The sequence below is a fragment of the Drosophila navojoa genome, chromosome 5, assembly GCF_054131105.1.
Source record: "Drosophila navojoa isolate 15081-1374.11 chromosome 5, UAZ_NAV_1.0, whole genome shotgun sequence".
NCBI lineage: Eukaryota > Metazoa > Arthropoda > Insecta > Diptera > Drosophilidae > Drosophila > Drosophila navojoa.
In genome coordinates, this window is record NC_142893.1 from 13,591,932 (window position 1) to 13,605,855 (window position 13,924).

The 13,924-nt window shown below is 43.6% G+C and overlaps 6 protein-coding genes across 8 annotated transcripts; 3 read left to right on the plus strand and 3 right to left on the minus strand.

Annotated features, from left to right (window-relative positions):
- Positions 1-400: 400 nt before the first annotated feature.
- On the plus strand, positions 401-1,114 carry MrgBP (MRG/MORF4L binding protein). Its single transcript, XM_018103871.3, has 2 exons — positions 401-800; positions 864-1,114. The coding sequence occupies exons 1-2, from the start codon at positions 401-403 to the stop codon at positions 1,034-1,036; spliced, it is 573 nt and encodes a 190-aa protein (XP_017959360.1). The 3' UTR covers positions 1,037-1,114.
- LOC108653412 (uncharacterized) lies at positions 1,032-1,480 on the minus strand. Its single transcript, XM_018103874.3, has one exon. It carries the CDS (start codon positions 1,344-1,346, stop codon positions 1,125-1,127), a length of 222 nt encoding a protein of 73 aa, XP_017959363.1. The 5' UTR covers positions 1,347-1,480; the 3' UTR covers positions 1,032-1,124.
- A 523-nt stretch (positions 1,481-2,003) lies between these two features.
- ana2 (anastral spindle 2) lies at positions 2,004-3,608 on the plus strand. The gene is made up of 2 exons (XM_018103860.3): positions 2,004-2,871; positions 2,933-3,608. Exons 1-2 carry the CDS (start codon positions 2,112-2,114, stop codon positions 3,451-3,453), a joined length of 1,281 nt encoding a protein of 426 aa, XP_017959349.1. The 5' UTR covers positions 2,004-2,111; the 3' UTR covers positions 3,454-3,608.
- Sec31 (COPII coat complex component secretory 31) lies at positions 2,976-8,579 on the minus strand. Of its 3 annotated transcripts, none has more exons than XM_018103839.3 (12): positions 8,421-8,579; positions 8,035-8,243; positions 7,017-7,977; positions 6,715-6,958; positions 6,544-6,659; positions 6,297-6,353; positions 6,080-6,185; positions 4,635-6,019; positions 4,455-4,565; positions 4,023-4,343; positions 3,892-3,963; positions 2,976-3,819 (listed from the first exon to the last, which is right to left on the minus strand). In XM_018103839.3, exons 2-12 carry the CDS (start codon positions 8,229-8,231, stop codon positions 3,631-3,633), a joined length of 3,759 nt encoding a protein of 1,252 aa, XP_017959328.1. In that variant the 5' UTR covers positions 8,232-8,243; positions 8,421-8,579; the 3' UTR covers positions 2,976-3,630. The 3 variants fall into 3 exon arrangements, with proteins under 3 accessions (XP_017959328.1, XP_017959327.1, XP_017959329.1); XM_018103838.3 differs by having other exon boundaries at positions 4,023-4,346; XM_018103840.3 differs by lacking the exon at positions 6,297-6,353 and having other exon boundaries at positions 4,023-4,346.
- Positions 8,580-8,707: 128 nt separating this feature from the next.
- DCTN2-p50 (dynactin subunit 2) lies at positions 8,708-10,234 on the minus strand. Its single transcript, XM_018103861.3, has 3 exons — positions 10,048-10,234; positions 9,057-9,975; positions 8,708-8,993 (listed from the first exon to the last, which is right to left on the minus strand). The coding sequence occupies exons 1-3, from the start codon at positions 10,081-10,083 to the stop codon at positions 8,809-8,811; spliced, it is 1,140 nt and encodes a 379-aa protein (XP_017959350.1). The 5' UTR covers positions 10,084-10,234; the 3' UTR covers positions 8,708-8,808.
- Positions 10,235-10,473: 239 nt separating this feature from the next.
- Positions 10,474-13,185, plus strand: LOC108653392 (uncharacterized). The gene is made up of 3 exons (XM_018103850.3): positions 10,474-10,652; positions 10,739-12,004; positions 12,071-13,185. Exons 1-3 carry the CDS (start codon positions 10,602-10,604, stop codon positions 12,788-12,790), a joined length of 2,037 nt encoding a protein of 678 aa, XP_017959339.1. The 5' UTR covers positions 10,474-10,601; the 3' UTR covers positions 12,791-13,185.
- Positions 13,186-13,924: the final 739 nt, after the last annotated feature.

A 13,924-nucleotide genomic window follows, 5' to 3' on the forward strand; every position in this document is an offset into this window, starting at 1 on the left:
CTTCACATTTAAATATAGTATATTTTGTTTTTTTCTCAATCTTTCGAATTGATTTTATTTGATATGCAAAATTTATAGGCACACATACATGCATACATATGACTACATATACACGTCCATCTTGGCTTAAAACTAACAGTTTTGGTTAATAGAACACACACAAGCACAACTACAATTTAATAACGAAATTTTTACAACATTTACCAGCTTTATGTCAATTCTTTTTTTAAGTTTCCGAAAAATGGGTCCAAGTTCGTTTGACTCGAACAAAAAGATACACACCCAAACCAATGAAACGTGAAGTTTGCTGCGTGTAGCCGCTATTCGATATCGATTGCGTGCTAAGAAAATATCGGTATACTACATGTGAGTGCAAGCACGTACACGCATCCATCCCTCGATGCCCGACTTTAGTGCAATGATGATGGCGAAGGACGAATGGTCCGCTGAAGAGGAGTTGCAGCTCTTCCACGCCATGGAAGGTCTGCGACCCGTGGGTATAAATAAACATTTCTACATGTCTTGCATTTCGGAACGCCTTTCAAAATCGCTTAACCGTGAAATGCCCAGCGACATAATCTGGAGACATTTAAGTACAATGTACAAATTAAAAGAGCTCGATGATCTTGAAGGCTTGCCATTTCCCAATGAGGAGCGTGAGTTTTGTTTGCCGGAACAGGATTACGCCACATTCGTAAATAAAAAGACGATTGGAACTAACGCAGTTGAAGAAAACACAGATGCACCGGCTTCCACTGGGGCCCCGGTCCCACCTGCAGCTACTGATAGCAATAGTAAAAGTAAGTCACGTAAACCAATTGTAAATTCTATTTTTGTATAATTCTATATCGGTCGAATTTCAGGCACTAAACATCCAGTGGTTCAATCGAAAGACAGCGAAAAGAAGATGCCGGCGAAACTCTCGGATTTGCCGAAAAGACCTGCAAAACGAACTCGTGGCTCGATGTCAAACGAATCTATAAGCCCATCAACCACACCTCCACCCATGCAAAGCAGCAAGCGCCGTCGTATTTAAAAGATCAAATAGATATCATTTTATTAGTTGTAGTTAAATAATGACCAAACATTGACTTAATTATTAAATGTATATATATATAGAATATTCAATCATCGAAGTCACTATTGCTGGACTCCGTTTCAGTTGACTCCTCCGGTTCTGTTGTGGATTTCATCGAGTCCAGCAACGATTTCAACAAGCGTTTATTTAGGTGATCCGTTTGTGTGATCTCACGTACGGGTGGGTCCTGGGGTGCATTGTTTGTTTCTGTCGTTGGCGCAGGTGGCGTGTTTACAGGCATGGCATCAATGTTCTCCAATAATGGCATACTAGCTATATTATTAAATTATTAAAATTTTTTACTTCTGAATGTTTGTATTTCTCTCAATATTTTCTTTTCTATGACAGCTCTATGACACAGCTGCTAGGGCTGTAGCAGTAAGACAAATTGTCGAATTTAACATATCGTTAGCCCTGGTAGATAACCGCTCTGCTTGTTTGTGAAATCACAAAGTTCGCGCCTGAATTTATTTGAAAATGAGTATATGTTTCTCTTGTAGCAAAAACATTAGGTGGTTCTGTCTGTATATCTATCTCTTTGTCTAACAAGAGCAAGGGATTGCAGAAGATCATTAAATGCAGAGCAGAGCGTGTTCCCATTGGTCACTCAAAGAGAGGCTGCATCGACCACTGAAAGCAAAGGGCTCAACATTTGAGAGCGCCTTAGCGTCAGTGTGTCTAAGCCTGTTAGTGTCGCCCTATATAATGGAGCAGCTACAGCTTTTCTTCAGTCGTCTAGGCCTGGGAAGATCAGTCGTGCGGTGCAATACTTTGAAGTGAAGTTTGTGATCGTTCAGCTATTAGATGAAAGACTACATGAGAGACTTAGAGTAAATACTAGCCTGCTACTTACATCAAGTAAAAAAGAACAACAAATATCGTCTGATTCTGGTATTCTTTTAAAGACACGGCTATCAGGGCTCTTACAATTCGTTAAATTTCTCGTGTACCCAGCCCTGGTTAATAGCAGCCCTGTTCGCTTGGGCAGCGCAAATTCTGTCGCGCCCGAATTCAATTTCAATAAGAATTAAAAATGTTTGAAACAGAAGATATGCTGCCACGAGCGGCTCCCAGACCAAGTGCACCTATACCTTTGGGCCATACTGATGAGATTGTTAAGCCGACGGTGCCTGAAGTTTCGATATTGTTCGGGCAGCAGCCGCCGCAGCAACAAGCTCAAATTCAGCAACAACAACAGCAAGCTCAGGTACAGCAACAACGCCCTGCAACTTTCGCGTCGTGGAAGAAGCAAGTGTTGCCTCGTGTCAACTTTTCTCCGGTGGTGTCAACTGAATTAGGCCCAGCCACTCCACCCGCTGCCACAGCTGTAGCAATCAGTGGGGTTGTTGGCGGAAATGAGTATAACTTTCTACCGCGCAGTCGCGCCTTCGATGCGCAGCAGGCTAGCAATCTAAATCGAGGATATGCAGCATCTGCTGCCTCACACTATCCACGCGAAACGTATGCCCCAGATGAGCTGGTGTCTACCCCTCGCTCGTCCAACTCCAATGCAACTGCAACTGCAACTGATGTACTTACGATTTGTGCCAGCACACAAACAGAAGCAGAACCTGTATCAGCTGTCAAGGATCACAGGCCAGAATCTGGCAACTCAATAGATAAGAGTGATATTAAAGAAATACTGACACTATTGGAAACTATGCGCCAGGAGCAACAGCAATTAAGACGCCTCTGCGAGTCCCTGGCGCAGCAGCAGCAACAACAGCAACTGCCAAGCGCAAAGACCTTCAAAGAAACTGGCTCTCAGTGCGTGCTTCTTGGTCCACCCAAAAGTAAGTTTTTAATACAGGTGATCATAGACTAGATATCTAATATATATATAACGAATCTTAGGCAATGTTCCAATGGTCAAGCGCACTACACCCATTATTCACGATTATATAGTCGAAGAGGAGGAGCTGCCGGCTAGAGCTTTGCCACAATTCCAGTCGCCACGTACTGCACCTCCAATAGCCCAGTCCACCGGATATCGCTGTAATACGCCACAGAGTAAACAATCGCCCGCTTTGCCTGTCAAATCGAACACGGACAAAACATTGGTTATGAACGAGCTGGCCCTGAAGTATTTGCCACAACGACAAATCAACGAATTAATGGACGATTTGCATGTTTCACCCAAGCCTGGGAACGAGGTCGTTTCAAATGGAACCCCATTGCGCGCCATTGACAATTTCAACCAGAGTCCGAATAATATGTCTAATGCTTCCTATAAATATCTCAAGAAATATCGTCTTCTGCCCGAAGAACAAATGGGCTACGATCATCATCAGCTTATAATATCATCGCCGCAGGCCAGGAGCCAGGAGCCCATGCTGGACTTGGATAACATACGCAATCAGCCAAAGCTATTGTAAAAAAAACCGAATTTTTTCTTTATTATAATATATATAGTGTATATTTTTATATAATTTTTTAATTTGTTTTGAAATTGTTTTTAGTACCATATAATAATTATAACTGCATCAACTAAAAGCCGAGAAGTACACACAAAATGAAATTAGAGAACAAACATATATAATGGTGAATTTGATTTAGCGCAGAACCAGGTTCATTTCCGATGCCGACTGTAGCAAGACTTTCAGGCCCTGCATGAAGCCAGCACACTGAGCAAAGTCCGTGCCAAAGGCGATGCGCTGGTGCACCGCAAGGGCATTATTATAATCGGCTATTTGTATGAACTGCACAATTTGATTCAGTTGTTGCACCGTTCCTGATGTGAGCTGTTGAAAAGATAAAGTACAATTATTTTGTGTGATTAAAAACGTAACATAAAACATTATCTGTTTGCTTACCCGTTCGTAGCGCAAGCAATCATAGAGATTTTCCAGGCGTTTCACTACATCCACAAATTTTCGTTTGGTACGCTGTTGAGCATTAATCTGATTAATAAAATTGGTCTAGGAACAATTTGTAGTCTACTTACCGCATCATTAGTTGCGCTCAAGCATTGGTTTTTCAGTTCCTCCAAAACGGTTTGCAAATAAATATACTCCTCTGGCAGTGGAGGCTTCTCCTTAACGGGTTCTGGCTGACGCTGTTCCTGTACCGGAGCTGGTTGCTCGGTATAGCCGAACGATTGCTGTTGTTGTGGCTGCCCAGGCCAGAATTGTTGCGGTTGTGATTGTTGTTGATTAGGCACCGCCGATGGCTGGAAATTCATTTGCTGCTGTTGCTGTGGCGGAAAAGCCTGTGGATTATTATTGACAGCAGGATTGTAGAACGAAGTAGCAGAAGGTGGAGCACCCTGCTAAGGAATAAGAGAAATAATTAGTGCTTGGCTACGCTTGATAAAATGAAAAATACAGGTAAATATACCCTGCATTGGATATGGGTACTAGTATAACCAAAATAATACCTGATATTGATTAGGATCCATATAGCTGCTCTGATTTTGATTGGGATCGCTGCCGTATAATGGATGCAATATGGGGGCTGCAGCAGATTCTGTTGCTGGTCGTGGCTTGGGCTAAAATCGAAGAGTTCACCGTGGATATACCATATATGTATATTAACATATATAAATTGCAGTACTTACCACTCGGGAGGATTTCAAGGCTGGTGGATCATTCCAGCCGGGTGGAGGAGTTGGATTACGTTGTATATTCTGCACCAATGGTGGCGGTGCAGCGGCAGGCGGCATTGTCTCAATGGGTGCAACACCTGGTAGGTAATTATTTTGTGGGGCCCCAGTGAATGGAGTCGGATTATATTGCTGAGCCGAAGATAGAGGATTGGTGTTGAAGGCGCTGCTATTATTTATCAGCGGCACTGGAGCCGGCTGCGAGACGGGAATAGCTGCTGGAGCTGGTACTGTATTGTAGGCCATGCCATAGGGATTGTTTGATGCCGCCACCGAAGGATCCAGAACGTATTTAGATCGCGAGTGAAGTCCTGTTGCTGGTGTAGCTGCAGCATGCGGAGCTCCACTTGAGGAGCTGGCATTGCTAAGTGGTCGCGGCGGATGCGTTAGCGGTTCAGCTTTCATTTGAGGCGGATTGAATATCTGTGTGGGTGGCTGAGCTGGCTGGAAGGGGGCCGGAGCCGGCGGTGCTGCTGGTTGTTGCCAGCTGCCATTTGTCGCAGCAGCGTTTGGATTGTATGGATTATAGAGCATTGAATTCGCTGGGTTTGAGAAGGAGCCACGAGGCTCCATTTGGCGCATATAGCCCATAGGAGCTGCCGTTGCTGCTGCTGTAGGCTGCACCTGATCCACACTAACCGCTTTGCTGATACGTTCACGCAGCTCATTCAATTCCTCGCTATCCGCATTAGCTCTGCTCAATGTGGTTATATACTGCAGAGCAGCGGTCAGAGCGCCCTGGGAGGCGAGCAGTCCACTGTACTCCGATATGAAGCCTGCAAATCTGCCGGCTAGGTCCACAGCAATTCCCTGCTGTTCCAATGACTTGGTCAGCAGCATCACCACTTCGGCCAACTCCTGCAGCTCGTTCGTATTCAACTTGTAGTTCTGATTCTGTTGCTCCAGTTGCTTCAGCTGATACCAGGCAGTCACCAGTTTGTCAATGCTGCCGGCACAGATATAGCACAGCATGGCATTGCGTGTCAGCTCGATGCTGCTGCTGCTGGACTCGTTTAATAGGCGATCGCCCAGTCTCTCGCATATGTCCACCACTTTGCGCTCGCTATGCTTGAGGGCAGCAACCAGTGCTTCCTTCCAAGAGTCCACGGTGCAGCGATTGACAAAGTCAAGCCAATCGCGCGTGACCAAGGCCGAGATGACATTCGACAATTCATTCTTTTGCTGCAGCAAATAACGTGTCTGCGTGCGTGTCAGAGTCTCAATGCCCGCTGTCGAGGCGATGATCAAAGCCTCTGGTATACGCTGCGCCTCCAGGCAGAGCTCGACAGCTGCCTCCACATTGCCGGTGAGTATGGCCTCCGTAATCAAGCTGTCGGTATCTGCAAAGTAAATGATTTAATAAATCTCTATATATATAAAAATAGAGTGTATTCACTTACGATCGCCGCTGGGAATCTTAAATTGCGGTCTGGCTGCAGTTCCATAATCATTCAAGGTCTGCTGATCGATCGAGCCATCAAATGGAGTTTTATTGTCGTTCGTTTGCTAAAGAATTGTATATAAATTAATTTTTCTACTAACTTGAGTGTAATCGTCATTAGCAATAATTGAGAGTGAGATTTTGTTAATGAATTTCTTGCGCATCGAATTTCTTACCGAATTATCGGTGCTTGAGTTGGTGCTTTGATCGCATTCAACCTCAGATGAATCGCTCTACAAAGCAACCGAATGTTGGGCAAGCATGACAAAAAAAAAATACTTGGTTATCAGTGGAATATACAAGACGCAAGATGAACAGAACTGAAGCAATGCCCAGATATTGATAACGTAATATGGGACAAGAAATAATATGTTTATATGCTCGCAGAGAGATAAGAGCTGACAATAGAGAAAGGAAACTCACATGTGTAAGGGTTGATATGCGAGTCGTGAGCGTATCCACGTCAGACTGTGAGTTGCTCTCTTCGGGTTCTTTGATGTACTTGGTAAATTTGCCATCGATGTCCTCCTTATTGTAGGCTGAAATGAGAGCCATATGAGAATTATGTCATTTCGGTGTGAATGACGTGTTTACCTAACAGGTTGAGCATTTCTTCCTTTGGGTTCAATTCAAAGTTTGCTTTGATGAAGTACCAAATGTAGCGGCCATGCTGATCGACAGACTTGTCTGCTCGTTGCCTGCAATACTCGGCATAGTCAGCCTCAGCCAGGGACGCTTCCAGAGCATTGGCACGTTCCACGAGTTCGGGCTCAGTGGTCAATTGGGATACCGTCACCGTCTTCGATAAATTATTGAAGCTAACTAACTTTCCACCAAACTGTAATTGAAACTCCAATTAGTTGGATACAATAAAACAGATCCTCAGTTATACTCACACCAAAGGACACACCGCATGGGCGTTTCATCCACTTGGGTGCGCGCGACAAATCATGGTAGACAACTTGCGTCGCCTGCTGAGGCAGCGGAGCTTGAGCAAATTGATCCATGCCTGGGAAAGAGTCGGCAATCTTCTCCGATGTCTGCACCAGCTGGTGTGTGCCACCATTGAGGGAGTATATTGAAACAGCACCTTCCAAACTGGCGCTGGCTATTAACGCTGGATTGCGTGGACAGAACTGCACATCTGAATACCAAGAGGCTGTGGTGGCCACCTCTGAAAGGATTTCGCCTTCAGGTATCTTAGTATTGGGATTCCAGCAGTAGATGCGATTATCCTTGCCACAAGAGACCATCAAGTCGGTGTCCTGCAAGCACCAGGACATGCCCAAAACTCCACGGTCGTGAATCTGATAGGTTTTCGTCGGAGCGGTGGCATAACGCAAATCCCACAGCTGCACCACCGGCGCCTGGTCGTCTTCCGAGGCCAGCCAGACCTGGGTGGCCACCTCCGGGTGCCATTCAATGGCATGCCATCTAACCCTTGACTGAGTATCGGACAACTTGATGATCTGCTGACTCTTGCGCAAGTCCCAAATGACACAACGAGTGCTGAACACTGATGCCAAGATATGTTGCACTTGCCGATTCCAAGCGACATTCTTCACATCCTCCAGTGGTTGTGTTTTAGCTCCCGGATTGAGTGGAGTAACTGGGTTGTTCAAATCCCAAATGTAAATCTCCGATTCAGACGCACACGAAGCCAACAAATTGTTTAGAAATGGATTAAAGTCTAAGCCACTAACTGCGCCCGTGTGCTTGTCCTGCCTTGCGACCAATGACTCCTCGTTGGCCAGCATCTTGGCAGCCGAATAGACATTGATGTGGCCTGCCTCACAGCCACCCACAATCAATCCATTTGCATGCGTAGCATGAGGACTCCAAATCAGCTTTTGAAATCTAAGAAGGGATATTTTAATTAATTAATTGAGATATATTTACATATCAGGTGCTTACTTGTAGTCGCTGGGCACACTAGCTTTGAGCTCCAAATCATAGCTAGCATCACCAATGCTCGGCGAATAGATCTCTAATGTAGCATTTGTATTTGAATCGAACTGCTGAGCCGCTGTGCCGGCAGCTAACAATATTTGTTGTTGCTGCGCTGGCGACCAGGCAATGTTCACCGTCTTTTGCAGCTCTTTGATTTTCATTGTAGTTGTGCTCTGCAAGTACAAACTCGTTTACATTAACTTAATGAAATTTAAAGCGAATTGTGATGGGACGTCCAATTGGAGCGCGCCTCGTCATCACTTTTTTCTTCTTCAAAAAACATTGGCGTGGCCAACTGCTGGAGCATGCCACATTATGTAAATGTGTACTGATTATATTTGTCAACTTACGCAGCTCTTTTATTTGTATTTTTATTGTTAAATAAAAACAATATGTATAAATGATTTATATTTATTTTTATATAAATAGGTTTTTCCAATCCGTTTTAAGAACTATAAGCTGTGGCACAATCGATATGCGGCTATCGAAAGCAGGTACCGAGGTCCACACGAATTTGCGATAAGCAAACAAATAAATATCGATGAATCGATTGTTATACTTAATGACTGCGAGTGTGTGATCTGTACGAGTATGTGTGTGTGTTATTCTAAAGTAAACAATCGTTTCGTTTTAAATGTAAATTTGAAGCGTTTGCTTTATTGATACAAATAAATATATATCATATATAATTTTATAATGATAGATGTGTGCTACATATGTTTATTATATCGAGCTTATTTATTTAGCATTTGTTACAGCCGCAACTCTTTGCTCAACTTTAGCGACTTTAGCAATGATTGTTTCCAAATTTTGAGCAAATGTTTCCTGCACAGAATGTAAAAGCTCCTTATTATTGACCAAACTGGTGGTAATAGTGCCCTGTTTTTGCTCTATTTCCGCTATAATCTTAGCAAAATTGTTAGCTGCAAAGGGAAAATGATAAAATTTTATATCGAGACAATATTGTATTCACATATATTTCTTACCATATTTATGCAAAGCTTCGAGTGCTTGCATTCTTTCAATAACATGTGGCAACATCTCAACAACTGGCTCGGTACGTTTGGCCAGGTCGTAGAGCTCTGCAACCTTCTGGTCACGCTTGGCGTCCTGTGTGCTGCCGCTGGACTTCTCGGCAATTGCATCCATTTTGCCAGTTAATGTAGTCAGGCGTTGCTCAATCGCATCCAGTTTGTCGGGTTGGAGGAGAGCAGCCTTGGTGCTCAAATGCCGCACCGCCTCGAGCACATTGGATGTGTTAGTAACGGCAGTGAGGCGACTGAGTTTCTCGGGATGAGCACCTACAGCCTTTTCCAGCTGATGCAGACGCTGTTCGAGATTCGCTATGCGTGCTGTCGCTGCCAAATCCGTACCAGGTGTGGGCAGAGCCGTTAGCACACCCGATTGCTTAAATTCCTCGACTTGTGCGACCAGTGCTTTTACTTGCTTGTCATTGGGGGTTTGCTCTTTGCCCAGCACTTGCTCAAGCTTCAGCGTATCCAATACTCTCTTGGCTGTGCTTATCACTGTAGCGACTGCATCATAGGACTTCTTTTCTTCGTCGGCAATCTTTCGATCTACTTGTAAAGCGGCCACTTCATCGAGCAGTTCGTTCATTTCAATTTGCAAGCGTTGACATTTTTGCACTGGCGTCTCCTTTTCACCTAGGCCCACCAGCTCATATTCCCCGCCTCGAACATCGTAGCCCCGGCACAAGCGACGTCCAATTCGATCCGTGAAGTCGACGTTTCCTTCAAGCGTTGCATTGCTAAAACGCTTGTGGGCGATGCTTGGCGAGATGTGCAATCGCTCAATAGCCTCGTTTTCCGGCTCCTCTTCATAGTAATCAGACGTGTCAACCTCCGGATCGTCGGGAGTCTCAAAAACATCCGGTTGGTCATAAGCCTAAAGAAAATACATATATAAAATATGTATGTATGTAAAAGCTATGAGTAATTCCTCAAGTTTGTAGCTTACAATGCCGGGAAGGTTTTGAAATTTTGGATCGGCCATTATGTTGGGCACTGCGCTTTCTTATCTTCGACAGTTTATTGACTAGTTGCTATTTTGCGCAAGTTTGCAGAAAGTTTTCCAAATCAAAATTGGACAGCAAAGCTAAAACTGATGTCATAGACAAAGTGTGGCCTCAGCAATAAAAGAAAATATACTGCGAAAGCAGTAAAAACAGCTGTGCTTAAAAAAATACTGTTTTGGAGTAGTAGAACTTTTGAATATATATAATTTATGTACTTTTCGTGCGTTTTAAATTCTACAATTTTGTATTTACCTTTTTCATTTTTTTAGGTGAATTCTTAAAACGAGTTGTAGCGACACCCGCTAAAAGTTACAAATTTCGTCTAGGAATACCACCAATGATGACGCGTGGTATTTTTGTACAATATACTAAACGGTCACATTGCCTAATAGTTCTAGTTGGTTTAGTGCTGGTCTAGTTGAACTAAAAGTTAGTTTATTGGGGCTTGGAGTTTAGAATTAAAAATTATATATTTATATTTATATATACTTATAGAATGACGTCCTTGGACTATTGCCCATATAGCTATAGTGATCTGCCCCTAGAGGTAAGCCCATTGTTTTAACAGTAGTTTTCTGTTACTCGTGACCGAAAGTCAGCTGACAGAATAAATGATTTTGATATTTGATATAGATTGTTCTGCATATATATAAATATCTGGGCTATTCGGATTTGTTGGCAGCTGGCACGACCTGTCAACGTTGGCGAAGTGCTCTATATCATACTGAATTCATCGCACGCACCCGCGTACGCTTCTCGAAGACTGTTTTATCGGATCAACATAGTCCTGCGTTGGATTTGATGCGATGTGAACGACGATTTCGCCACTTTCTGTTCGAGGATGTGACGCTGGGCCAGGTGCAGGAGCTGATGACATTCATCGGCGAGTCGGCGCACTCCTTGAGCCTGGATAATGTCGATCTGAATGACAAACAATTCTATGGCATCTTGAGCTTGTTGCCCCATTTGCAAGTCCTTTCCGTGACAGTCTGTTTGCCTTTGTTCATGTCCGCCTCGTTTTTGGATAGCAATTCGATTGACTTGAATGAGATACCGGCACATTTGGCTAGCATCAGAGAATTGACTATATGCAAAAATCAATATCTAACGGATGCTATAGTACAGAGATTAACAGCCCTAATGCCCAATTTGGAATTGCTGAATATGTCCGGCTGTCAGATCTCCTTTCACAACGCCATCTATCGACGCTTCTATCCAAACGAGCCCAGCACGCCCAGTGAATCGGTGCTGACATTCAAATACATACAAAATGTGATCAGCCAGCAGCGAAGAGTGCTGCACACTCTCAACTTCAGTCACACTCTCATCGGCCACTCGCTGATGGCTCTCATTGAGTTGAGCAAGGTCGACGAACAGGCTCAGCCCGGGCTGCAGTTGCGACGTCTCTATTTGGCGGGCTGCAGACAACTGAATACCTCAACCATACGCAGCTTTCTCTACACTCAAGCTCAACTGAGAGTTCTGGATCTGTCGTCGACGCTGTGCCTGAATGATGATTGCGTGGCGGTAATTGTTCAGGCAAATCCCCTGTTGCAGGAACTGAAGATCAATGCATGTGCCGGCATCTCGAATACAGGCGCCGCAAGTTTACGCAATTTGTCTCGATTGAGACTGCTGGATATATCCAATTGTGATGGCATCAATAGCAATGGAATAATAGAGGGCATTGCTAGTACAGAGAATAATGTCCTCGAGGAGCTGAACGTCTCTTATCTGACCATCTGTGAGGAGTCCATCAAGTCAATAGCCAGGAATCTGCACGCTCTACGCTCACTTCATCTCAATCATTGCGTCAACGCTGTCACAGATGAGGTAATGCAGCTCATAATCCAACAACTATGCTGGCTGAGAGAGCTATCGCTCGAAAGCTGTTGTCGGGTGAGTGGAGCATCTGTAATGAGTTCCTATACATTTATTTGACTGATGATTATTATTTTCTTTTAGCTAACAGATGCCGCCTTGACTGGCATCAATATAGCTAAGCTAGAACTGAATCGCAGCTCTGCTATAGGAAACACCTACCCACCGTCCGATGGATTCAGCGGCTCGTTGCAGTCGATCAAGATATCGTTGCGAAGCAAGGCGGAGGAGGAGATTGTGCGGGATGCGAAACGTAAGCAGGCAATGTTTGCGGCCTACGAGATGAATCTGATCAACGACGAGGATTTCGAAGGCCACAATATACAAGAGCTGCGCGGACTACGGTCGCTCAATCTGCGCGGCTGCAATAAAATCAGCGATGTCTCCCTGAAATATGGCCTCAAGCACATTGAGCTCAGCAAGCTGTTGCTCTCGAATTGCCAGCAGATCTCACTGCTGGGGATAGAAGCCTTAGTTAACAACTGCCCAGCGATTGAGGTACTCGATCTATCCGACTGCTATAACATCAGCGATCAGGGCATTAAGATCATTACGGAGAGGCTGCGACGGCTGCGCTCGCTGGACATCAGCGGCTGCAGCCAGTTGACAGATCACACGATCGACTCTATAATTGTGAACTGTGAATGCCTGGAGACATTGTCCATCTATCGCTGCCGTCGCATGTATACGGATATCGAGGAACGCTTGGCGGACGTGCGCACACTTCGCAATCTGCATACGGACAATGTGAATATCATCGATAGTGCCGATTTTTTTTGCGTGAAGAAGCGACTCGATTGCTGATATTTTATTGCAATTTTCGTTGTATTTATTTTATATTATTTTCAATTATACAATTTTCGCTAGTCAAAATTTAGCCTAAAAGGCAATTCGAATTGAAAATGAATTATAATATAGAAATGGCGCTTTTATAGTATATATATATATCTACTAAATATATATATATGTATCGCACACAGATATGAACAATATGCTCGTTAAATGTCCACCAAGCAATTAGAATTTAACTAACTTTTATCTAAGCAAAATTTAGGTGTTAAACATGGATTAATTAGCTGTGATTTTTAAAGAGAATTTTATGAAATTTAAAGAAAAACATTAAATTATGTGATTTGATTTTATAAATAAGTTAACATATTTTATATTTATTGATGTTATCAATGTGTATTTAATAACAAGTAAGAAAGCTCTAGTCGAGACTGCTCGACTACGAGATCCCCTGAACCCTACAAGCAACTGATATTTCAATAATAATTAGCACCCACACACGCACTCATGCAAGCAAATACACGCACACACACACACTCACATATACAGGCGATTTCGCTTGGGTTGCGCTGCAGTGTTGGCAATATTATGAGAACTTATTTGTTGAATAATTTAATTTCTAGACGTACGATCGTAATGAAACTTTCAGAACGTAATCATAATGTTAAAATGTATGTGTATACCGAATCACAAGTCTCTAGTATTTGATATACGACTTTTACAAAGATGAGGGTGAGGGGGTGGATTTAGGGGTGGGGGGTAAATTTTAACAAAAACCGAAATTGTATGACATGCGTCTTAATATACATTTTAAATTTGGAGACTGTAGCTTGAAAGATGTAGGAGATATAATTTTTTAACTGATCTTCGATAAGGTTTTTTATCGATAAAAAAGTATCGGAATGAGTTATCGTTTTTTAGTGATAAACTCGATATCCGCGTGATATATACGGACATTTTAAAAAAAAGTTGAAGTCTCTAGCTCTTATATCTTCTGAAATCGACGCGTTCAAACATACGGACAGACGGACGGACGGACGGACGGACGGACGGACGGACGGACGGACAGACAGACGGACAGGGCTAAATCGACTCAGCTCGTCGCCCTGATCAAGAATATATATACTTTGTGGGGTCTGCCACGCCTCC

Excerpts from the sequence above, each read along its gene's own strand:
- MrgBP (XM_018103871.3), top strand. The coding sequence starts at position 401 with ATGCCCGACTTTAGTGCAATGATGATGGCGAAGGACGAATGGTCCGCT. Across the intron at positions 801-863 it reads TACTGATAGCAATAGTAAAA|GCACTAAACATCCAGTGGTT; the intron begins GTAAGTCACGTA and ends GTCGAATTTCAG.
- LOC108653412 (XM_018103874.3), bottom strand. The coding sequence starts at position 1,346 with ATGCCATTATTGGAGAACATTGATGCCATGCCTGTAAACACGCCACCT.
- ana2 (XM_018103860.3), top strand. The coding sequence starts at position 2,112 with ATGTTTGAAACAGAAGATATGCTGCCACGAGCGGCTCCCAGACCAAGT. Across the intron at positions 2,872-2,932 it reads GCTTCTTGGTCCACCCAAAA|GCAATGTTCCAATGGTCAAG; the intron begins GTAAGTTTTTAA and ends AACGAATCTTAG.
- Sec31 (XM_018103838.3), bottom strand. The coding sequence starts at position 8,231 with ATGAAAATCAAAGAGCTGCAAAAGACGGTGAACATTGCCTGGTCGCCA. Across the intron at positions 7,978-8,034 it reads AGTGTGCCCAGCGACTACAA|ATTTCAAAAGCTGATTTGGA; the intron begins GTAAGCACCTGA and ends ATCCCTTCTTAG. Across the intron at positions 6,660-6,714 it reads AGAAATGCTCAACCTGTTAG|CCTACAATAAGGAGGACATC; the intron begins GTAAACACGTCA and ends CTCTCATTTCAG.
- DCTN2-p50 (XM_018103861.3), bottom strand. The coding sequence starts at position 10,083 with ATGGCCGATCCAAAATTTCAAAACCTTCCCGGCATT. Across the intron at positions 9,976-10,047 it reads TTCAAAACCTTCCCGGCATT|GCTTATGACCAACCGGATGT; the intron begins GTAAGCTACAAA and ends TATTTTCTTTAG. Across the intron at positions 8,994-9,056 it reads CGAAGCTTTGCATAAATATG|CTAACAATTTTGCTAAGATT; the intron begins GTAAGAAATATA and ends TTCCCTTTGCAG.
- LOC108653392 (XM_018103850.3), top strand. The coding sequence starts at position 10,602 with ATGACGTCCTTGGACTATTGCCCATATAGCTATAGTGATCTGCCCCTA. Across the intron at positions 10,653-10,738 it reads ATAGTGATCTGCCCCTAGAG|ATTGTTCTGCATATATATAA; the intron begins GTAAGCCCATTG and ends TATTTGATATAG. Across the intron at positions 12,005-12,070 it reads CGCTCGAAAGCTGTTGTCGG|CTAACAGATGCCGCCTTGAC; the intron begins GTGAGTGGAGCA and ends ATTTTCTTTTAG.